Consider the following 24,836-nt stretch of genomic DNA (forward strand, 5'->3'; position numbering starts at 1 on the left):
TCTCACCCAAAGTCACGCAGCTTGTTATGATGGAGACAAGGTACAAGCCCAGGCCTGAGCATCCCCATCTGTAAAATGCTAACGATAAACTCTGCCATCCATAAGGACAACAGTGATGGAGAGTCTGAAACTAAACTTTGGCACTGTGTATTTCCATGGTCATCCTCTCAGCAGCAGGACAGGTTCTGCTCTCTGGTTGCTTTGAATCAGCTCCATGGATGGGACTTCTTCATGGTTGCCAAGGTGTCAGGAGAGCCGGGTCCCAGTAGGGACCCTGGTTGGGAAGTTGGCCGATGGGTCCAAGAAGAAGAGTTAGTGGGGGGGCTGATTATTATTTACTGAGCCCCCTCGCCCTCAGGACTAAGCACTGTCCACATGGTGCCTCATTTCGTCTTCACAGCATCCCCATGAGGCAACCAAGGCTCAGCAAGTTTCCCTAGATCGCCTGAGGTCACACAGCTGGAGGCAAAGACCCTCATCTGTTGTACTTTAAAGCCCAGGCTTTGTCCTGCTGATAATGCCGACCACCCACCGAACACGTACTATGTGCCAAAGACTCAGGCCCTCAGTCATCCTCTTAGATTGGTCCCTATTGAGCCCATTTTCACCCGAGGCAACAGGCTCAGAGATGTGCGGCAACTGGCCCAAGTTCACGTGGATTGGAAGTCAGTGCTGTCTGACTCCCTAACTTGGGCCCTTGACTGCTCTGCGGCCCCCAGGAGATGGCCCTGGTGCCGTCCTGGTGAGTTGGGGGGCACTCACCTCCTTGATGAAGTTCATGAAGCGGCCGCCAAAGCGCCACGCCTTGTGCCGATGGCACTGCAGGGAGTTCACGGTCATCTGGGGTGCCCGCTGGTAGCACACGGACACGATGTGGACGGCGTCGTACAGTAAGGCCGCGTCAGTCTGGAGGGGAGGCCCAGGGTTGCCTGAGAGTGGCTCGGGCCCGAGAGTCTGCAGCCCACCCTGCCCTGTCTCCCTTCCCCTCCCCCACCAGAGGCAAGGGGGTTCTGGTGAGGGCAAGGCCCTGAGACCCTGGAGGTGACCGTGTCCCTGCTCCAAATGAGAAGCCAAGCTCAGCTTGTCTCTGCAGCTCTGCAGACACCGGACTCCCTCCCTCTGCAGCTCAGATCTTCTCTGCCAGGCCCCGCCACCCCGTGCCGTTGTCCCTGCTATTGCCTGCCCCTACGCCCACCTTCAGCTTTCCGGCCTCCCCAGCCTCCTGCCAGCCACAGCTGAAAGTCCCCCGTGCCCAGCACCCCCTAGTCCTTATTCCTACTCTCTGTAACCATCTGGCTCCGTGCCTGCACTCCCACAGTTGGGGTGGGACTCTGTCTGATCCCTTTGTGTCCCTGGCCCCTGGCCTAAGGTCTGGCAGATACAGGGCAGGTCTTAAGAAGGAAAGTGGTGGGAGGGAAAAAGAAATAGGGAAGAAGGAGAGAAGGAAGGGAGGAGGAGAGGGAGGAAGGGAGGAAGGAAGGAAGGAAAGAAGGAAGGAAGGATAGAAGGAAGGGAGGAAGGAAGGAAGAAGGGAGGAAGGAAGGAAAAGAAATGGAAGGAGGGAGGGAGGAATGGAGGGACGGAGGAAGGAATGATGGGAAGGAGGGAGGGAGGGGAGCCCCCAGGTCTGGCCCTCCCGGCTGCAGTACCATCATCACTCCATCCAACAGGCCGGACTCTGCCCGGGGAGCCGCCTGCAGCCGCTCCATGGACCACTTCTCCACGATGGCCGAGACATGGGGGTTGTCCACGTTGAGGATCCGGAATCCCGTCAGGTTCACCCCTGAGTAGCGGTAGGGCTCCAGGTCTAACGCATAAAGATCCTTGGCAGAGAGAGTTTCAGTAAACAAAGGTGTGGTCTGGCTGTGAGTTCCAGCCTCACCTCCCACACTCCCTACTGGGGCCCCAGAGCAGCCGCAGCTCCCTGCAGGGCCCTGTGGAGGTGAGGCTCAGCAGCGAGGATGGAGCACCCGTGGGAGCACCGCACTTGGAGTCCACTTGACCCTGGAGGAGTCCAGCCAGCCTGCCTGGTGGCTGATCCCACTTACTCTGCTGGACCTCAGACACACTGCTCAGCCTGTTTCTTCTTCTACAGAATGGGGATCATGCCTCCTCTTGAGGCCCCAGTGAAGCAGTAGACATCAAATGCCCAGCCCGGAATAGCAAAGGAGCTTGATAATGGTCATGACCGTCATCCTCTGACGGGGGAGGTCCGCTTTGGGAAGACAAAGGGCATTGGGTCTGGGCATCTCCAAGTCACCCAGAGGGAGGCTGAAGGGAGGATTTTATCGCCCCAAAGAGGGTATTTTAAAACAGTCTCTTCTGAAAACAAACTTAGGGTTACCAAAGGGAAAGGTGAAAGAGGGATAAATTAGGAGTTTGGGATTAACAGATACACACTACTATATATAAAACAGATAAACAACAAGGACCTACTGTATAGCACAGGGAACTATATTCAACATCTTGTAATAACCTACAATGGAAAAGAATCTGAAAAAGAATAGATATATAGATACATATGCATAACTGAATCACTTTGCTGTATACCTATACAACACTGTAAATCAACTACACTTCGATAAAAGAATTAAATTAAAATAGTCTCTTCTGCCTGAGACTGAAGGAGTATAGCGGTCCTCTTCTCTACCCTTGCCCCACATCATCAGCCAGGCCCCCTCACCCCGTGCCTCCTAGGAGCAGTCAGCCTGTCTGTCTGTGGGCCAGGTCACGTCCGGTCTGGTGCAATGGCCTAAAAGCCAGGAAGACAGGCCTTAATGCACGGGGGCAGCCCAGCTTCAGCCCCTCCTGCCAGCTTTAGCTCTGGGGCACGGTGAGCTGGTGAGGGCAGGGGGCAAAGGGGAAGAGGGGGGTTGGCTGCAGAGGGCGGAGCCAGGTGCTAGGCTGAGAAGAGCTGGCACAAGGTGGGGGCTGGTGTGAGGCGCAGAGCAGAGCTCTGTCCTGTTAAGAAAAACTACCCAAACTTGGAGATAAGGCAGACGGATAGCAGCGCGTCCTTTCAATGTCACACAGAAGCATTGCTTACCAGGACCTCCTGGGACTGTGTAATTCTCCGGGAGAATGCACCCGGGTTTGACTTCACTTTCGGCTACTGGTTAAAGGTCCAAATTCTGAGCTAATACGTAGATTTTTGCCCATATAAAAGATAATCCCCAAGGTGGTGCTTTTATCGCCCTGTAGGATATTAATCCATTTTTGTGTCTAACTTAGCCATCTTATTTTATGTTCCCTCTACACCAAATACCTATAAATACTCAATCCTTCAAATGTTCTTTGAGCCAGCGTTGTCATCCTACTGGTTCCTTTGTTCATGACTTGAATACATCTTTCACACGTGTTCATTCTATATTTGCATAAGAGTCGTGTTACTTTTTGAAACGTGTTATGTCGACAATCTAGATGGGCCTCATCCCACTAGTGGGGAAAGTGAGTCTTAAGGTCTGAGCTCCTCCTCATCCATTGTCTGTTCTTTTCCACACTCTCCTCTCATCCAGCTGCCTTCCATTCTGGCCCCCCCCTGCCCGTCCTCTTTCCCGGGTCCCTCAACTCAGTCACTCCCTCCCATGCTGGGACAGAGTGGCCGGGGACGGTGTACTTGCCTCTCCATGGCTGCAGCCGTCAGGACTAACATCTGGCCCCATCACAGACCCAGCTTCAGTTAAATCAATGATGGCTCATGGAAAGATAATGAGGGATAAAACCTGGAGCCCACAGAGCAGCTCCTTCACACCGTGCTGGCTTCCTCTGGTCTCTGAGATGTTCCTAATTCATGCTGAAATCCTCCTGTTCCTCCTGTACCTCCAACTGGCCGCCGTCTGGAATACACTGTGTTGGTTTCCTCTTTAAGGGTTTAGGGATTAGGGGAGAGGCTGGGAGCAGATTTGAGCCCAAGCAAGAAAGTCTAGTCTCAGCTTTGCCCAAACAAATAGGGCCCTGATTCAAAGCCGGGATTTGGGATGGGGGAGGGGCTGGGCGGGAGTAGATGGAGGAGGTCTCCATGGAATTGACCAGAGGGTGTCTCTGCGGCCCCAGTCTCAGTGAGGAGTGGAGGGTGGGCTGTGTGCTCAGCCCCACGCGTGGAGTGTATCATCTGATCTTCACAATCCCCTCTAAAGTAGGTATTTAATAGTATTCCCTTTTTAGAGAGGAGGAAACAGGGCCAGAGGGGTGAGGTGACTTGCCTAAGGTCATAGAGCTCATGAAGGCAGCGCAGAAACTGTACCCAGGTCCATCTCAGTGGTGTGTTGGAGCTGGCTTGAAGTGGCTTGTAAGAGCTAAATGTCAACACTTCTTCTTGACTCTGCGCTCAGTGACGTTCATTGGTAGCTTGATATTGGCCATGGTGGGAGTATTTACACCATGAAAACTGGCAAGCACTACATATCTGGGTTTTCCCCCTTTTTGGACAGCTGGCTGTACACATTTACTAGTACACCGTGTCTGTCCTATTTAAAAATCCCCGTGCTTTATGTCCCCAGTGGTTGTCAAGCACAAGATATGCACCAGAATGGTTTTTGGAGCATTTTTTGGAAAGTATGGGCCATAGAGAATGTGGGCTGGGGCCTCAATCTGTGTTTTGAGAAGCCGCTAATCTAAGCTATTACTCCTAACTGGGAAACGCACAGAGAGGGGTCTGGGCTTAGACGGGGATACCTCTTGAATCAGAGGGAGAGGGGAGAAACACATTGGAAGGAGGCCTCTCTTCCCACAGCTCCTTCCTGAGAACAGCTCACTGGGCAGCCCCAGGTGATGGTTATGAGCACAGACCATGAGGCCAGGCCATCTACTCTCCTTTCCTCAGTTGCCTCATCTGAAAAACGGGCATGATAATAGTACCTGTCATATAGGGTTGTCATGAGGAAGAAACGGGTTAATAGACGTACTTAGAACGTGTCTGGTGCATGGTAAACACCACGGAAGTGCTGACAAACTTTCATATTCTGCCTTCTCTGGCAGCAGCTTGTGACAGCTATTGGACTCAGCCCCCAGGGACATGACTGGGTTATTCGAAGAGAGGAGCAGACATGAGTTGCATCCTCCTGACTTACCTCTCTTGGCAATACAAAAACAATCGCAAGGAGCTAACATTTATTGAGTACCTATAAACCTCAGAACAGTTTCTGTGTGTCTTAGGTGTATTAACTCGCTTAATTCACATTTTTACCTTACAAGAAGGGTGTTATTATCACCCATTTTAGAGGAAGGAACTGAGTCACAGAGAGGTTAGGTCTTTTGCTCAAGGTTACACAGCTGGGGAGCAATGGCGTCAAACCCAGGCCACCAGCTCCTGAGCGCTCCCTCTGTCCTATGACCAGCCCTTGGTTCCCACCCCAGGATATTTCAGTGACCCACCACACAGCATTCAGAGGGGTCTTTCTGAAGAATAAACCCAACCGTGTCACTCCCCTGCTTGGCATATTTCAATGGCTCCTTCTTGCCTTTTCAGAATAAAGCACACATTCCTTAGTATAGTTTGCAAGGCTCTCCACCCCTCTGGCCTCACTTTTCTTCCCACCCCCCTCTCATTTTTTGCCCCAGGAACACCAAACTGCTTTGGTTCCCCTTCTGCATTCCTCGCTGGCCCCTGCCCCCATCATGCAGCTTCTCTAAGCCAGTGTCTTTGTGTGTGCTCTATCCCTGGGCTGGAATGCCTGTCTTCTCAATCCTCCTTGGGTGGGCTCACTCTGAGATTCAGCTTGTCACCTCTTCTGGGAAGCCTCCCCTGACTACTACTCTACACCCACACACAATAGGGTGGGTCAAGGGCACTTCTGCTCTTATCTTGGGACCTCTTTGCTTTCACCCCACTGATAACAACTGTCCATGTCTACATCTGTCTCCCCTAGGAGGCCCTGGGCTCCCATCACCCAAAGTGGAAAGAAGGGTAGCTCTCTAGGGTACCTAAACAGCACTGGGAAGAGCCTGGAATGGAGAGGCTAGTGTTTTACAACCTCCTCTCGGGGGGAGCTTTCTATGGGGCTACAAGTTAGGAGCGGTTTGGCAAATTGCCTGAGGTGGAAGATGAGCCCCTCAAGGGTACTGCTTTAGAGACAAGAGAGCTTCCCTAAACTGCCATTGAAGGAGGTGGGTCTGGGGAGCTGGAGGGATTTTGCTTTGTAGGGCGGTGAATGCAAGTTTGGGGCCAGAGCTGAACTGCTGGGGCCACAGAAGAGAAGCTGAGCTCTGCCTCCAGGGGGCGCCCTCCTCCCTCTACCTCTGCACAGGGCTCAGCCTCTTCTCCAATTCAGTGTTGACCTGATACCTAAGGCCTGAAAGATGCCCAACATGAGCCTGCCTAGAGCCTCCGTGACTCAGCTCACTTCCCTGAGGACTAAAGACCAGCCGGACTCAGTGAGAAGGGCAGCATCTCTGGCTTCGGTGGGGGCTCGGGTGCTGGCGTCATCAGCCCTTCCGGTTTCCAGATGCAGCACTGAGGTGGCTGACACTCACACAGTGGCTGTGGCCAATCGCAGCCTGGGAGGGGGCACGATGGGGTGTCACTGCTGGAGTCACCTTCATCCCTGTCACCCTGAGCCTGCACTCAGCTGCAAAGTGTTGTAGGGCTTGTGGCACTGAGTACCACCATCCCTGTGACATGAGGGCAGTGATAATGCGGAGCTGGAAAAGAGGCCTCTTTGTCCGGCTCCAATTTTTTGTCCAAACTGCCCTGGGCTGAGACCCCATGTGCTGTACACAGTGAACTGTGCACAACCTTGCTGCTTGGCAAAAAGTTGCTGTTCTCCATGCCAAATGTTGACACGTTGAATTCAGTATCAACGAGGGACCTTTTAGAAACATTCAGCATAACATAATAGACTAATTCATTAGCACCCCATGGGTCTGACTCGGTAGAAGCTGAAGCTCGGAAAACATCGCCTTAAGGAATGACAGATGAAAATATCTTTCCCATGATATAACTGTTATTGCCGGGAAGCGGCATTAATTGTGATTGCTTATCTATTAATTTATTATAATTCTTTTTTCACCTCCAGGCTTTTACCTACACATGACATGTACCAGGGGCTCAGCTGGGGCTGATTAACGCGGGGTTATCTGGGAATGGCTCAAAGCTGGCTGGAACAGATAATGGCAGCTGGGGTAATTAAAATGTCTTCTGCATGGGAGAAGCAAGTTTGGAGAATTTTTTAGACATGAAGAATTGGTGACGTGGGTTCCCTAAAGGGAAGGAGATAAATGCCAAATGCCACTGCCCTCCCACATACAGCCACGATTGACCAATGGGCACAAAGTGGCACAATCATGAGGTAGACCCCCAAGCCAACGGGGCTGGAAGGAGGAGCTTGGAGCTGGAGCCGGAAGCAGGACATGGGGACCCAGGTGACATAGCTGATGCCCTGGCATATGGGGAGCTGCTGGGAGATACCCTGGTACCTGCTGCAGCCCAACCCTCCAACACACACACATATTCCACTGCAGAACTATTTGTATTGCAGGGACTGTGCCTCTCTGGAAGGATCGGCTCTTCCTGACCCTCCGAGAGGCATGGGGAGGAAGGGCAGTGGGCTGAAACAGAAGTCAGGAGCCAAGGCTTTTATCACAGATCTGCTGTGAGACTCTAGGCAGTTCACTCAACCTCTCTGGTCCCAGGTTTCCCCATCAATTAATGGGGAGCACAACTGCCCTGTGAAGAGGAAAATCAGCGATGTGGAGAAAGGGCTTTGGAACCTGTGAAGTGTGGGTGCCGCTGAGATTTGTGGAGGCTTTGTTCCCTGCGTTAGTGTCAGTCACGTGATGCCCGGACCATCACAGCCTGTGGAATCTGAGCCGGCGCCAGTCAGAGGAAGCCAGGCGACACTGCATGCGGCTCTCGGCACAAGCTTCAGCAGAGGGCTTTGGAGCTGGGTAGGTCCCGGCTGGTCAAAATCCTTCCTCTTCTCCTTTTTTACTGAGTGACCTCTTTGAGCCTCAGTTTCTACTTTTCTGTAAAACTGGGAAAGTCATACCTCTCTTGGAGAGTTGTTCAGAATTTTGGATGAGATGGGGTATATTGAGCACATAAAATATATAAGCAGGAAGTATTTAATTAATCAATTTAACTCTTACATAGTACTAAATAACACTTTCCTTAGTGCTTTACTGATGTCAACATACTTGCTTAGTGCTCAGCATAACAGTCCTATGAGATGGTACTGTTCTTGTGGCCATTTTACAGATGGGGAATGAGGCACAGGGACACGAAGTAACTTGCCCAAGGAAGTGGAAGAATCTCGATTCTAAATCAGGCGGATTGGCACCAGAGTCGGTGGACGTCACTGTTGCTATGATGAGGATGTTAATTTCACTGATTACTTTCTACTTTGTATTATATTCATTCATTCATTCAGTCAGGCATTAATGAGCACCTACTGTATTCCAGGTGCTATTTGGGCACTGGAGATATAGTGGTAAACTGGGCACCATTCTTGATCCTTATGTGCACAAAGGAAGCCTACCAGCTGGTGAGCTTTGTGTTGGATCCATCTCTAGACACCCCCTCTCACTCAAGTGCCTAGCTTGGTACCTGGGACCTTGCGAGCATATGTATATGCCTGCAGGATAAGTGAGTATATGAATGACTGAATTAAGGAAATGTAAAAGTAAGGAAAACAGGGACTTCCCTGGTGGTTCAGTGGTTGAGACTCTGTGCTTCCACTGCAAGCGGTACAGGTTCGATCCCTGATTGGCAACTGAGATCCCACTTGCTGCGCGGTGTGGCAAAAAAAAAAAAAAAAAAAAAAAACCATAAAAAAGTAGGGAAAACAGACACTCTCTTGGGCTAGGATACTGCCCCAGGGTGCAAGGATACTGTCCTGCCCCTCCTTCCAAGAAGTCCAACCCTGACCCCACGCTGGCACTGGCATTAATGTGGAGAGCCACTGGCATCACTGGGGTGGTGCCTTCTCCAGAGTCTTGTCTCGAAGGTCAGGTCGGGCCTCAGCTCCCTGAGGGGACACCCCCTCTGGCCTTGGAATGAGGGCATGAGCCAGGCAGAGATGCTTTTAATTGACTGTCTGGAGCTAGGACTGGAAGCAAAGCACAAAGAGGCCTTAACCACAGGCCCCGTGTGGACACAGTGGAGGAGGGGTCCGTACTCAGGGTGGGTGAATGAGATCTGTGGATTTTGTTCCTGCCGCTTCTGAAGGGATCTCCCAGTGCCCCAGCCCTTCTGCTTGGTGGCCATGACTTAGATTCTGTGAGCCCACTGTACTCTGTCCCCCACTGCCAGACCTCGGCTGACCAGCCAAGGAGTGGTCACCTCCCAAGGGGGGTTGCTACAATCTGGCTGATGACTCAGCCCCTATCCTGGGGACATTTGAAAATGTGTGGATGGCATTTATTTATTTGTCACCAAGCCTGGAAATCAGTGAGCAGGGACAGGGATTCTAGACATTCTAGAGTGGGCAGGACGTTCCGGAAGGATTAAATGTCCAGCCTCAAATGCCTATATGGTGCCATGTTGCGAAGCACTGGCTCGTGCTTGGTCAGTCCGAAATTTGACCCGGGGCAGGTGGGTAACACTCAGAGAAAGAGGTGGTGAGAAGTAGCAGAGGCAGAATGGATGGTCGGTTGGGGTGTGATGATCCCAGGGCAGCTGTGATGAGCTGAAGTTTCCAGGGAACAGAGGCGGCAAGGAAGGAGCTGAGGCCGAGAGCAGGGGGAGGGAGCAATGGGCAGAGAGAGGGAAACGGAAGAGCCAGGCTGAGTCTCAGGGCAGAGGGTTGGAACCATAATTCTCGGGATGTCCAGGGTTGCTGTGGATCCAGAACCACTCTCCACATCTGCTCTTGTGGCCTGGTGGTTCATTCTTGAGTCTCTAGTGACTTGAGGTTACCTGAGTGAGCTCTGCTCCTTGAAACCAAAAGAGGCCAAATGAAGGATCTGAAGCCCAGAGGCATCACAAATTATTCCCATTTTAGAGGCAAGGAAACTGAGGCCCAGGGAAGCTAAGCAATCTGCCCATGTGCACAGTCCCTGGTGCTAAAGGGACTCTCATCCTTATCTATGCCTCCGAGGCCTGCTCTCCTGTCACTGCGCTGGAAAGTAATGTGGAGGGGGGATGGGCACGGTCTGCAGGGGGACCACAGCTGTCCCGGGAGGTCTGCCTGCTCCTCGCTTGTATATTCCTACATGGACTCCAGGGCTTTGTTACAGCAGCTCAAAGCAGTGAGGACTCAGGGAGGCAAGCCAGCAGGATGGAAGTGTGGGAAGAATGTGCTGAGCTGGCACAGGGCTGGTGGGGACCTCTAAGGGCCCAGAGGTTGGACTCAGCACCCTAGGAGCCCAGGGCTGCCACGCCTGGAGACAGAGCCTCGGGCGCCTGGAATGTGCCCCACCCCACCTTCCCAGCCTTGCTCCTGTGCCCTGCTCCTAGCTCCATACGGAGGTGGAATATTGGGGATCTGATGACCTCATCCTCCAGCCTCCAATGACTTTTCCAGGGGAGAAGCTAGCTTGGGTGGATAGAAATCCAGAAGGGACCAGGGCAGAAGGTACCTGGTCTCAGTCACCAGCTTCCAGCATCCCTTTCTCCCACCAAGGCTCCTGGCAGGTCCCCAGGTCTGGGCTCTGGATCAGAAGAGTGGGCAGGGTGGCCCCTGAGCTCTGCCATGGGCACAGGGTGGGCGGTGGAGAGAGGGTAACAAGCAGTTGTATGCTGGGAAATGCTTAATAACCAGCTCTCAGGGGATGGAGAGGAGGAACCTCTTATTTGTAGCATTTGCCAACTTCTGTGATGTGAATACTCCCACCTTGGCCAATCTCAAGCTACCTGCATGATGTCACTGACTGAACGTGGAGCCAGGAAGAGGTGAACACAGCTGGCTCTGGCAATCAACCAGAGTGAGACTTGAAGAGCTAACCTGCCTCCTGGCCTTTGCTTATGCTGTTCCTTCTATGTGGAATGCCCTTCCTCTCTCTCCTTGGTGTACTCCTACTGATTCTTCAAGGTCCAGTTCAAACATCTTCTTTCCTGTAAAGACTGCCTGAAATTCCCCACCTTCCACCAGCTCTGTGGCACCCAGCGTCTCCTTCTGCTGTGCCCCATGGCCATCTGATGTGATGGCTTGTGATGGCACAAGCTGGCCGAATGAGTTACACATAGAGATGCAGACTGGGCAGGATGGGAGCTCCTTGAGGGCAGGCCTCAGTGCCAGTCGTCTTGAGATACTCAGTTGAATACAGGTGCTGGGTAAGGAGTGTTAGCTGGGTGCTGGATGAACGAAGGAACACAGCTAGAGGCTTGCAAGACTGCAGTGGCGAGTCTGACGCAGATTTCAGGAGCTTGTTTCAGCCACAGGATGTTTAGTGATGTTGTCACTTGCCCCAGATCTGGGCTGGGTAAAAGAGTCCACCCGGGACCCCAGTGACATCCAGGGCATCTGGCTCCAAGGCAGGGTGGCTGGGGATTGGTGGCCCTTTGGCACAGGGATCTCTTTATTCTGCTGATCTCAGACCACAACTAATTATCCTAATGGGTTTAAATGGCCCTAAATGTTCTCAAGGTTTGGACAGAACCCATCTGGAGCCCGCAGGTGCGCTGGCCCCGGCTGATAGTGAGTGGGCAGACCTGAGCGTGGATGCCACAGGAATCCAAAGTGGCAACTCCCATTGCTGCGTGAGGCCTGAGGCCTGGGACCTGTGTGAGGGCGTGTGGGCTGGGGCCAAGGGTCATCATCATAACAACAGCCCTTCACAAGAGCAGGCACTGCTCTCAGCGCTTTAGTTCATGAACTCATTCAGTTCTCACAGCAATCCTAGGAGGTAGGAGCCATGATCATGCCCATTTTGCAGAGGGAGAAACTGAGGGAGGTTAAATGATTTCTGCGAGGTCTCACAGCCAGCAAGCAGAGGGGCTTGTGTTCACACTGGCAGGTTCTAGAGTCCCTGTCTTTAGTCACAACAAGATGTCACTTCTCAAAGTGGGCAGGCCACAAAGACAAGTTTGTGCCCTTGCCTGTGGCCACACCTACAGCCTTAGGAAGCAAGTCCAGCCTGAACCTCCTCTAGCTGCAGCAACTGTCTCCCCCTGGCTGACCTTGTTCTGAGGGAGCCCCACCCCGACCCATGCCAGGACTCGGAGGTACGTTACCAGGGTGGTGAAGATGAAGTGGTAGTACTCGGTCATCATGCCCATGGCCATGGCCTGCGGGAGAGCAAAGTGTCAGCACCCTGCAGGGAACACCCGAGAAGCCCCTCCCCCTCTCCACCCTGGCAGGGGGGGATGGGGGGTGGGGAGGGAGCGGGGAGAGAGCGGAGAGGACCCGGGGCAGCACAGGCTGGCGGTGGGTTGGGAGCGGCTGGCCGCTTGGAGTGGGACATCCTCTGAGACCACCTCCCGACGGAAAATGACTGGCTGGCAGACAGCAGTGGATTTCACACTGGAGCGTGCAGCAAAATCACGGGTGACACATTAAAATGCAGAATCTTAGGCCACACTCTCCAAAGATTCCAAATTCTGCAGGGCCAGGTTTGCCTTTTTAGTAAGCATCTCTGGGCCTGCCACACTTGGAGAAATGCTGATGGAATCCGCCCAACATCGCCTCCTCAAGTGCCCTGACTCTCCTCAGCTGAACTCACTGTCATGGCTCCAGAAAGACGTCTGTGGGAGCCCGGCCCCCACCAGCCCAGCCAGGCCCGACGAGGAGGGTCTGTCCTCAGTCTGAGCCTCCCCCGGAAGGGCTGACACATCCCTGCTTCTTGGGTCCTGGTTGGCCACACAGCGGGCCACATGGCTGCTGTGAATTATTATTCTATACCATCATGAAATCTATTGTATTTTATTAGAAGCCTATAATCTATAATACTAATGACCATAATGCATTTTCTACAGAGTTCTTCAGAATGCGGGCCCACAAAGCGCTCCAGGAGGAAATGTCACTGGGTCAAGTACACTTGGAAAATGCCTCACGTTCCCTCCCGGTTTTGGAGGTTCACAACCCGCATTCGCAGGTGAAAGGCTCAAGAAGTCCTCAGTACGCAGACGTGCTCACCTTGGTTTAGTTCAGTGTCAGGCTGAGCACAGAATCTTCATTTTCAATTCTAGAAGTTTTCATGTCAGCAAACTGGGGAGTGAATTCGGACTTTCGGGCTGGATGACCTCAGGCCCATTACTTTCCCCCGGAGCCTCAGTCTCCCCATCTGAAACCGAGCACGATAATCGCCCCCACTTCCCAGGGTGGCGGTAAATGAGGGGCAGTGTGTGTACCCGGCACCGAGTAACTGCTCCGCGAACCCAGGCTGGGATTGTCTTTATGACTCAGTTGCACATGCCTGGAAGAGGAGGGAGGCACTGGGCGCCGCTGGCCGGGACACTGAGGGTTAAGGGATTTCTGGGGAGCATGTACTTCTTCCACGCTGAGTGTAAAGCTGTGCCGCACCCATGCTGACTGTGCCCTGGGCACTGGGATAAACTCTTTCCTCGCCTCATCTCACTGAATCCTCCAGAACCAGGGGAGGGAGGGATCATTCACTCCATCTACAGAGCAGGGGATGACTCCGGGGCCACTTGCTGTGGGGTATATAGCACCCATGGGCATAAGCAGGATTCAAGCTCTCAAATGAGTTTTTAGCCCCCGTGTGAAGGGTCCTGGGGTGGGACTTCCTCTGGGGGAAGACAGAGGCTGCCGTTCAGCTTGGACACCCCTTGCAGGGTGTGTGGGGCAGGCCTTGGACACATTCATGGCCAGCTCAGCACCTCTCCCCCTGCATCCCTGTGACCCTTCCCTGCCACCAGCATCTCCCGGGGTCATGTGTCAAGGCCCCACAGAATGCCTCCTCCAATCACCAGGTTCGCTTTCTGGGACCACATAATTGCCTTTTACACAAAGCACTGGTTCGAATCAGAGTGGTTTTGTTTTCAGCCGTGGCACCCTCGGAGGGCGGCTGTGAGCGATTTCGCTGTTTGTTTCTTAGGGGGCTGGCAGAGCTCGCCATGGTTCCCAGCACGCCACCCTGGGCTGTGTCGGGAACGGAGGCGCGGCCAAGGACCGAGAGCCATTCTCCTCCCCCTCAGTTGCTGCAGAGCTGAGCAGACGTTGCACAGAGCCTCGATAAACCTCCCAGTGGTAGGAGAGTGACACCGAGTGCCACGGGCTGCAGGGAATCAGTGGCTGGAAGAGGAACTCTGGGGGCTGTTCCCCGAGACCCCCAGGCCTCTCCGTGCTTCCCGCAGTGTTCTATTCCCTGTCCGCAGCCCGCGCCTCCCGCCTGCCCCGAGGTGGCGTGGAAACTAGCATTTACTCAGCACCCTCCGTGCGCCAGGCCTGGCTGGGGCAGCTCATCTATCGTCTCATCCCATCCTCACACCAACTCAGCCTGTCGAGACCACTGTGTCCAATTTGCTGCTGGTGAAACTGAGGCTCACAGAGGCAAAGTGACCACCCAAGGTCATACAGCCGGAAAGAGGCAGACTAGAGGTCGAACCTGGATCTGGCTGACATCATGCCTGTGTCTGGGAAATGCGGGGGAGAGTGGGAGAAGTGGCAGGCAGATCCCAACAATCCCTCCCGCTGGCCAGGGCTCACGCACCTGCTTGAGGATCTGGGCGGCCATGGTGTGGCTGCAGTCGAAGATAATGCGAAATTCCCGGCCTCGCTTCATCTCCTTGAGCAGCGGGCGCGAGTCATCAGAGTCAAGGGGGAGCTGGCGGATCTTCAGGCGGATGTTATACCTTGATGGGGCCATGATGAGCTCCTGCAGTCGGATGAGCCCTGAGAGGTCCCGGGGCACAAGAGACACATGTGAGCCCACGTATACCTAGCTGCAGGTATCCACAGACTCGTGTGGCCACAGGTCTACAGACACACATGGACACTGACATGCGGCCCACGGAGATAAGTTCATGGACTCAGCCACGCATGTGCAGACACAGGCACTAGCACACTGGGGCACAGACACGTGCACCCAGCTGTGCACGCTGGCACATGCCCACAGGGATGTGTGCACATAACAAACACATGCTTATCATGCACAGACAGGACATACACTTGGGTTGATAAACACATGTGTACACAGGTAGGTAAAGGTGTGTACACACCTGTACATTCAAAAGCAGGCACGGACAGGTAGCGAATCCCCACTGAGTCCACCCACCTGCCCCTCTCTAACTCAGTCGGTGCAGAGACTTATGGAGCCTGAACCAGAGGCCCCCCACTCCTCCTCCCCCTGCCCCCTGCCCCCTGCAACACTGTGAAGCATGGGACATAATCTTCCTAAACAGTCCCAGCAGCCTGCTTCCAGGATGCGGCCCAAGTGGCGGCTCCAGGCTCAGCTGTACCAATGGTTGGACCAGGTAAGGCCGGGTGGTATTTGTGCCCGGCCTCCACCCCCAAGGGCAGGCTGCCCCCGTACACCTTAACCATTCTTCCGGGCTTAGTGCAACCGCCTCCTCCATGACGACTACCTCTATTGCTCTGCCCAGACAAGGTCTCCCCACCCCACTCCCATCCTGCCCCTCTCCCCCGAAACTCAGTGGCCTTGTCCTTCAGCACCAGCCTCCTCTGGCCTCATCTTACTCTCCTGGTCCTGTCACAGACCCTCAACATCAGGGACTGGGTCTCCACATGCCCTAGCATGGGGCCTGGCACTTTGGTTGTGCTCAACACAAATTTCCAGAACTGGATTGACTACTGTCTTTTTTTCTCCCCATGCTGAAATATCCTCCACCTTGGCATTTTGCAAAACCACTTAATCTGGGGACTTCCAGGGAAAACTGAATGTCACTTCTTGGAGACAAATGGCTCGCTTAGGTCTAATTAAGTCCATTTCCATCCTTAGTACAAGGTCCATTCTTGCTGACTCCTCTCTGCTTAGCCTGGAAGCAAGTTTGCTTGCCGTTCTCTCTCGCCCTACCCACTGCAGGAAGAGCGGAGGAAGCACAGGCCCAGGGTCCCAAGCAGGCCGTCCCCTCCCACCTGCTGGGCTCCCCGCCCATACTCAGGGCTCGGTGTCTGCATCCTGGCTGCGTCGTCCACTCAGCCATGCTCCATTTCCCCTCTAACAGCACTCTGGTTTTCCTTTAGGGAACAACTCCTACCCCATGCTCAGTCCATGTGACTCAAGAGTCCCCACTCCAGGGACACAGAATCTGTCCCCACTCCAGGGACACAGAATCTGGCCCCAGCCTGGTCAATCAGCACACACATTGCTCTAGGCAAAGGTATGGGCTTAGAGACGGATGTGTGACACCAGCTGGTCCTATCAGATGATTCCCAGGAATTGTGCCAGAGCAAATGGTAAGAGACAACCCTCTTTCCATTTAACTCCAAATGGGGAGGAAGCAAGTCTGGGGTCACCACTTAGAACCTGAAAAGGATTCCCACAGGGCAGAAGTCAGGAAACACAAAAAGAAAATAAGCCCTAAAGATACTCATTTGCACCTCTAAAGCTAAAATTACTCCTGAACTTTCCAGTAAATGAAACCAACAAAATCCTCCCCCTACCCTCGCCTTTTTTTTTTTTTTTTTTTTTGCTTAAGCTAGTTTGCGATGGACTAAAGTTCGCAATCAGCTGTCGCAGTGCCCCCTATCTGGACAGAGTCCTCACACACAGACAACCCACTTCCTGAGCCTTCCAACAAAAAGTCTGGATTTCCAAAGCCATTTCTGGTACATACACCTGGGTCTGTCCAGCCTCTCATTCCCACTCCTGAGGGCTGGACATCTGGAAAGCAATCCGACTGGTATCCATCACTCCACTCTGCTGGGGAGGACAGAGATATTTCTCTGGGACCTAAGCCTCCCAGAGAGCTCCCAAACAAGCTTCGCCATGGCTGTGGGCATCAGGAACCCCCAGCCCCCTGGGAGGTCTCAGATCCAGGTGTGTGGGCTGGGAGAGGGCTCTGGAGCCCTAGAGTGGTCTGGACCAAACAGGGGTCCCAGTGCTTTCTAATACCAGACTTGATGGGGGCAGGAAGAGGATATCAGGTGACCTTACAGAGGAAGGAGGGGTCACAAGCGCCCCCCAAACACACACACACACCCATCCTTACCCTCCCTCCTCAACTAATCCCAGAAGTTCTTACTTTGGCTGAATGATGCTGCCCACTCACACCTGTTACCTTGCGAGGCCCTGAGTGCACGCTTTGCTCCCACTCGCTCAGTTTTCAGACCCAGGCACAGCATCAGTAGGCACATGGGCTTTGGGGACCCAGGACATGAGGACAGGGACAGTCTGGATGCTAGAGCAGAGGCCACCAGAGCTTTCTTGTCAGCCAAGTTCATTGCCCTGTGTAATACACAGTGACCCACATTCTCCAGCAGCAAATGTCAGACCTCCTTCCCATCGGTGTATTCCCAAAGGAGACCAGAGGCTCGTCTTGGCCCACCCCAGCAGAGGACTAGGCTCTTTGTTCGCCTGAGATGAGTTCTCCTTCCTGGCTGCTTCCCTAATCAATCTCTCTCAAAATATCTGCAGTGAATCATGGTTGTGGAAGTCATGCTTTTCACTTACAAAGCACTTCTGCATTCATTACCCTATTTAAACATCTCCCTGTCCTAGAAGGCATACAGAGTAGGGGCTTTTGTTCCAATGTTACAGATAAAGAAACTGAGGCCCAAAGAGGTTAAGTGAGCCTCCCAAGATTTTGCAGCATGCCAGCAATGGGATCAAAATTCAAGACCAATTCTTTTTGGCTCTTAGGCTGGGCCCTTTTTCGTTACCTCAGCATTTTCTGAGCCCCTCCCTTTCACTCTTGATATAAATCTGTCTTTGTGCACGGGTTAGGTTAGGAAGGTGGCTATGTGGCAAAGCTCATAGGGCAAACACTGCTGGTCCCTGAAATAATCACTCTTGGTATTCTATAACTGATGAATTGGCATCCTGAAATCATGGGCCAAACTAATGACCAAAGTTGTTTGTATCCTTATTATCACTGGGTTTTCCTGGGCACACAAAAATCGTATTATAAACTCTCCAACTACAAGCCCTACAATCTGTGTTTTGCTTCCTGCCCCATATGGGATGTCTGCACCTAACAAATTCCACCTATAGTGATGTGTAATTAATAAAGGATCTTGCCCATGATTTCCCCTTGCTCCTGCCTCCTGACCAACCCTCCATGTGGCCCTGGGTGCCATGGTGTGCCCCCTTCTTCTAGGGAACTGTAAGTAACAACTCTTCTTTCTATGCCATTGGCCTTTTCATATCATCACTTGGTCGTATCTACCCTTTAGATCCCAGGTACATTTTAAAACAGTTCTCCCTGCAGTGCATTGCAGTGATGACCCCAATTCTTCACCCCTCTCTACATCCCCATCCTTTGCCATGTAATTTTGCAGTGCCCTCCAGCTGCGGGGGCAGGTGACTTGCTCTACCCACGACATTGGGCTCAACCACGTGAACTGTTTTGGCCAATGGTGTATTAGCAGGCATGACATAAGCAAACACTTGAAATGGAATTGCACACTGGGTTTGTTCTTTTCACCTCTGCCATCGTCATGACAACACGCCTGGGCTAGCCTGCTGGAGGATTGAGAGCCCAGCTACCCCACCATCTCAGCCAAGGCCAGTCTAGATCAGCCAGCTGTCAGCCGACCCCCGAGCAGGTAAGTGATCCAGCTGAGACCAGAACAACTGCCTGGCCAATCTCAGTCAGTCACTGACCCCACAGGCTTGTAAGCTAAATAAATGCTTATTATTTTAAGTCACTAAGTTTTGGGGTGATTTGTTACACAGAATTATTATAGAGATAGATAACTAACGTACCCTTTTCAAGCATACTAAGAGAACCATGATTTTGTTTGGGTGGCAACATGCCAGCCCCGAGACGTGACTCGGGATGGGTGAAAGCCAATCAGTGGCAGTCCCATTTCTATCTGAATGTGTTTAGGGTGGTAGGCGCAGACTCAGTGAGCTGTATAGTGTGGTCTGTTGGAAGGTTATGAGACAGATTTTCCTCCCTGATAAGAGGCACGAATCACATTAAGAGCAATCCTTTTGGCTTCTACCTCTTTCCTTACCACTTCCTGGGGTATCATCATGTGAGGATGTGATGCTTGGAGCTGCAGCAACTTTATTGTGACTATGAGGGGGAAAGTCAAGAGAACTGCAGTGATACTACCCAGCACCTTGACTCTGCTGAACTGCTAAACCAGCCCTGGAAAGGCCCATCTCCAGACTTCTTGTCAGTGAGATAACTAAGCGGCTACTGCTCCAGTCAATCTGAGTTGGGTTGTCTGTTACTCACAGACAAAACATCTTAATGGAAACAACCCCCAAAGCAAACATAGTCAAAGTCGGCTATAAAGTGCTTCCCATTCCATGGGTTTGATGACCCACAAGCTGTCCTGTCCCCTTGAAATATCCTGATTCTGGGAGCATACTTCTTACTACTCACTATTCTTCATCAAAGTTATATTATTGTTTGACTGAATCCAACCCTGAATCCCTAGTACTAAGTTCTTTTTGACCAAACCAGCTCTATCACTGACTCCCCCAAGTTTTAAAATATTTGTTGAATTGAATTGAATTGAATATCAAGTTGAATCAAACTATAATTAAATACTACAGGAAAGAGTGTGTTGGGCACTGGAAAGCATGAAGAAATGAAGATGTTATTCCATCTTCTTTTGAGAAGTCAATAGGGGAGTGAGTGCCCACCCAGAGGTCACTGGTCATCAGAGCTAAGAATCAAGTGATGTGTACATACAGTCAGAGCTAGACATCCTTGGGGAGAGGAGGCTCCAGGCCTCAGCATCCGCTCTGACCAGTCTCACTGGCATCCACCTTCATGCCACAGCATCTTTTCCTCTGCAAAGCCTCTCCCGCTGCCCCCATCCAGCCTGGAGGCACCAGTACTGCTGGGCCGTGGTTTATGCCAGTGTCTGTTCTGACTACTCTGTGCGCGTGACACTCCTACAAATTTTCAATATTACCTGCTCACATCCGATTCTTTTCTTCCATTCTGGCCCCAAGTTCTCTTCCAAGCAGCCCCTTTGTTCCTGCCTGGACCAACATGGCCCCCTCTGCCTCAGTCTTCCTGCTCCAGGTTCTCCCTCCAACCCTCTGTACATTGCTGTCAGTGCCACCTTCTAAAACTCTGTTTTTATTATTCTGTTTCTTTGCTCAACCAACACTCAGTGGTCCCTGGCTGCTTACAAGGTAAAGCCTGAATGCTGAAGCTAGACAGCACAGACCTTGCCCACAGCCTTATACATGCTGTTTATCTGACCTTTTCCTCCTACCCTCCACACTGGGATCCTTTTCCCTGCCAGACTGTCCTCTTGAGGAGACCGCCAGGCACAGTCGCACCTCCTCATCTTGCTCGCACTCTTCCCCCTCCTGTAATGCCTTCGTGACTCCTCTCCTTGTCCATCCATCCTCAAGGCCAGGCTCATGTCGCTCCTCCTCTGGCAGATCAGCCCAGACTAGCCAAGGCCGTGGAGCTTCCTCTCCCCAGGTGCCTCTAGCTCTGACTGTATGTACACGTCACTTGGTTCTTAGCTCTGATGGCCTAGAAAGACCAGTGAGCTCTGGATGTGCACTCACCCCACTTCAATATGACTAACTTCTCTAAAGAAGATGGAATAGCCACTTCTTTATTTCTTCTTCCTTACCAGTGCCCAACGCATCCTTTCCTGCCATATTGAATTATAGTTTATTTCCATTTTATTTTCAGTTCAATTCAATTCGATTCAACCAAACATTTAAATGTCTGCATTGTACCAGGTGCTGTGCTAAACCCCAGAGGTACCAAAGACCCATGGTCTGGAAGGAGAAACAGGCTCAAAGATAGACAATCATTCACAGTGGTATGTTAAGACAGGCAAAACTACAGGGCTGCAGCAACACCGCCATGACTTGGAGCTGGGCAGGAGTGGTTCTCAATAACTGGGGGCACTGAGCAGGGCTCGGGGTCTCTGCCGTCCAGTATCTACTGTCCGGTGCTTTGGGTGTAGCAGGAACTCAAGACGTGCTTGTCGAATCCTGAGTTAACTAAAAACTAAATCTCTGATCGTCTTTTCTGAGGGATTCTCTCCCCACTGTCCCGACTCCCCATTAGGAGGTAATCAAGAGCTGACACGGAATCACAGGCAGCTGAGCGCTGGAGGGCTCTCTCCAAGCGGGCTGCTGTAGCTCTTGACTTGTCATGTGGGAAGAGCAGGGCCAGACGGGTTAAGTGACTTGCCAAGGTCACTCTCTTAAGAGGCAGGGCTAAGAAATGTCTTGGGACTTGAGTCTTTGGAAAGAAAGAGGAGGAGAGGGAACAGCTCTGTGCTGCCCAGCTAGTAAGCGCAGAGCCTGCGCGCACCACGTACTGTTTGGTCTGAGTCCAGAGTCTGAGCTCGTAGCCAGCGCGGAGTTGGATGCGTTTGCTGCAGAGGAGAATGTGTGAATGGAGGGTGCAGGTAGGTGTGGGCGTGGCTGTGCAGGCGTGAGTGCAGATTGGAGCATGCTGCTGGGGTGGAGGCGGGAGTGTAGGGCAGGTGTGAAGTGGGCTGGGCTGGGTGAGTGTGGCTGGCGTGTACCGGGCTGCGGGTGAGTGCAGGGCGAGCATCAGTGTGACTAGATGAGGCTTGGGTGTAAGTGTGGACTTTCTTCCCAGGGGCAGCTGAGTTGAGCGAGCAGCCAAGAGCCCGATCCTGGGGCTCTGCCGCCCTCATCTCCTGCCCTTGGCCCAGCCAGGCGTGGCTACCCACCTGTGCTGTCGTCATAGACCATGGTGGCCGACCGCCACTTGAGGTACTGGACCAGGTCGAGGATGGCATGGCTGAGAGAGGCGTAGTCCGGGTACAGGTTCACATAGAAGGTGTCTTTGTTGTCCGGTGGGTGGTGCTTCCAGCGCAGCTGGATGTGGGGCACCTCCAGTGCGTTGCAGATGGATTGCACGGCATTGGTGCAGGAGCCCTGGGATGGCCCAAAGATCGCCACCACCCCCAGTGCCAGCTGGTCACAGGCTGCAACAGAAAGAGGGAGGGAAGGCTGGTACAGGGGTCAGTGCTGTCTCATCAGGCATCTGGGCATTGGGGGCATGGGGAGCAGTCCTCTTGAAAACCCCTCTGAGGTGGGCGACTGATGAGCCCTCTGAATCTCAGTTTCCTCATCTGGAAACTGGGGTTGTAATAGACCACACCTTAGAGAATCATAGGGAAGTTGAATGAGATAATGAGTATACACTGTTGGTGGGAATATAAGTTGGTGCAGCCACTATGGAGAACAGTATGGAGGTTCCTTAAAAAGCTAAAAATAGACCTACCATATAATCCATCAATCCCACTCCTGGGCATATGTCCAGAGAACACTCTAATTCGAAAAGATACATACACCCTATTGTTCATTACAGCACTATTTACAATAGTCAAAACATGGACACAACCTGAATGTCCATCGACAGATGAATGGATAAAGAAGATGTGGCATACACACACACACACACACACACACACACACACACACACACAAGATGGAATATTACTCAGCCATAAAAAATGAAATAATGCCATTTGGAGCAACATGGATGGACCTAGAGATTATCATACTAAGTGAAATAAGCTAGACAGAGAAAGATGAATATCATATGATATCGCTTATATGTGAAATCTAAAAAAATGATACAAACGAACTTATTTACAAAACAGAAATAGACTCACAGACATCGAAAACAAACTTATGGTTGCCAAAGGGGAAAGAGGGGGACGGATAAGTTAGGAGTTTGGGATTAACAGATATACCCTACTATATATAAAATAGATAACCAACAAGGACCTACTGCATAGCACAGGGAACTATACTCAATAGTTTATACGTATGTGTATATATATGTGTGTGAATGTGTGTATAACAGAATCACTTTGCTCTACACCTGAATCTAACACAACTATAACTTCAATTCAAAAAAAAAAGACACAGCATAGCACTCGTGAAATAGAAATGACGATTACTTTTATGTTACCATCTCTGTGATTAGCATCACCAGCTCTGTACCTGGTCCTGTTCTCGGGGGGAAATTGAGAAACATATAGGAATGAAACACCTACCTGCTGGTGACTCTTAAACCTCCAGCCCCACCCGTTCCCTAGCATCCAACTTGTACATCTCACCTCTCACTCACCATCACTATTTGGATGCCTAAGTTGCATCTCAGACCTAACGTGTTCAACACGTCACCCCCTCTCCTCCTCCCAGCCTCCCCCATCCCAGTAAACGGCAGCTCCACTGTCCCAGTGCCTTATGCCCCAAACCCTGGTTTTGTCTTGACTCCTTTCCTATCATATCCCACATCCCAGCCCATCAGCAACTCCTGCTGCCTCTCCTTCAAAGCATACCAGAATCTGACCACTTCTCTCCACTCCCACCCCCGTCCAAGCCACCATCACCTTTTGCTTGCCTTACTGCAGAAGCCTCCTCACCAGTTCTGGCTTCCTCTGTAATCCTCCTGCCATCTTACCTTTCACAACCTAGGGTGGATGACATCACTCCTTTGCTCCAAGGGCTCCTGCTTCACTCAGTCTTGCAGCCAAAGTCCTTACAGTGGTTAATGAGGCCCTACTTGTTGCAGCTCTTCCCCACCCTGTCCCCGTCACCACTACCACTTTCTGGCTTCCTCTCACATCCTTCTCTCCCTTCCTCACATCACTCAAGCCCCACTGGCTTCCACGATGTTCCTCAAACATGCTTAGCACACTCATGCCTCAGGGCCTTTGCACGTGCTGTCCCCTTTGGCTGGAATGCTCTTCCCTCAGATATCCACATGACTCCTTCCTTCCCTTCCTCCAGGTCTCTGCATCTTTGTGTCTTATTAGAAACACATCACTACCCAACCTGCAATAGCAATCCCTGTCCAGCCACACTCCCGAAAACCCACACCTGCTTTGTTTCTTTATCTATTAAATGACCACTGAAGTCTTGTTCATTTGTTGACTTTCTCCTCCCACTAGAATGTGGTAAGCTCCAGAGAGGCAAGGGCTTGACCTGTGTTGTTTACTGCTGTTTCAACAGTGCTTAAATCTGGTCTGAGTAGGTGCTGAGTGAATGGATGCTGAATCCCTGCCTTCAAACAGCTCACATTCCTGGGGGAGGCCCAAGGACTCAGGCAGGTCAGACGGCAGATGCTCCTGGGAAGGGCAAGCATCAGTGGGCACAGCAGAGCACGAAATGAGCAGAAACGAGGGCAGCTGGGCCTCAAAGCGGGGCATAGGCTTACAGGGATTGTGTCTAAAAGATCCATAAAGTGGGACCTCTCAGGGGCAGTCACGGGCTCCCCAGGAGGCACTGCCTTTTCTCTGGCAACTGTCTCTAGTTTTCCTTTGGGCTCCACTGCCTTTCCCACTTCCAATCCCGGGGGCGTAGTGCGAGGGACCCAGACCCCAGCCGACTGCTCACTCACTGCCCCCAGCCCACAGACTTTGGTTTGGAGGATGGTCATGTGACCAGTTGGAGCCAACGGGATGGCAGAAGACCTCCCACTGAAAAGGGGGAACTTCCTGCTATAACTGGACCTGGGAGGAGGTAAGATGTAGAGGTGGAGTAGCCCCCTGTGCTCACAGAAAAATCACAGTGCTTGTCTGTGAACGGAGTCAGTGTGGAGGACAGAAGAGCTAAGAGAGAGAAAGAAATGTGAGCCCCATGATCAAGTGGAACCCTGGACTTTGGTTACATGGACCAATACCTTCTCTTTTTGCTTAAGCAAGTTAGGATTTGGCTTTCTGTCACTTGCAACCATCAATGGCACATCAGCACACCCACCAGCCTGTGGCCATGGGAATGACATTATGTGCACACATATGAACATATGATGCGTGTAGGAGGAGGCAAAACATGGATACACAGTGGATTCAGACACATCCTTGCTGCCTCAAGAGCCTCTGGGAATGACCTAC

General features: G+C 52.0%; 1 protein-coding gene across 1 annotated transcript in view; it reads right to left on the reverse strand.

Moving 5' to 3' along the window:
* The window catches only part of GRIK3 (glutamate ionotropic receptor kainate type subunit 3), a 228,116-nt gene that overhangs the window by 52,715 nt on the left and 150,565 nt on the right, over positions 1-24,836 (reverse strand). Inside the window, exons 3-7 of the mRNA XM_059897061.1 lie at positions 21,657-21,914; positions 14,548-14,729; positions 12,110-12,163; positions 1,650-1,823; positions 763-906 (exon numbers count right to left, since the gene is read on the reverse strand). Coding sequence (XP_059753044.1) covers positions 763-906; positions 1,650-1,823; positions 12,110-12,163; positions 14,548-14,729; positions 21,657-21,914 — 812 coding nt within the window. The remainder of the gene's footprint in view (positions 1-762; positions 907-1,649; positions 1,824-12,109; positions 12,164-14,547; positions 14,730-21,656; positions 21,915-24,836) is intronic.

The sequence above is a fragment of the Balaenoptera ricei genome, chromosome 1, assembly GCF_028023285.1.
Source record: "Balaenoptera ricei isolate mBalRic1 chromosome 1, mBalRic1.hap2, whole genome shotgun sequence".
Classification (NCBI taxonomy): Eukaryota; Metazoa; Chordata; class Mammalia; order Artiodactyla; family Balaenopteridae; genus Balaenoptera; species Balaenoptera ricei.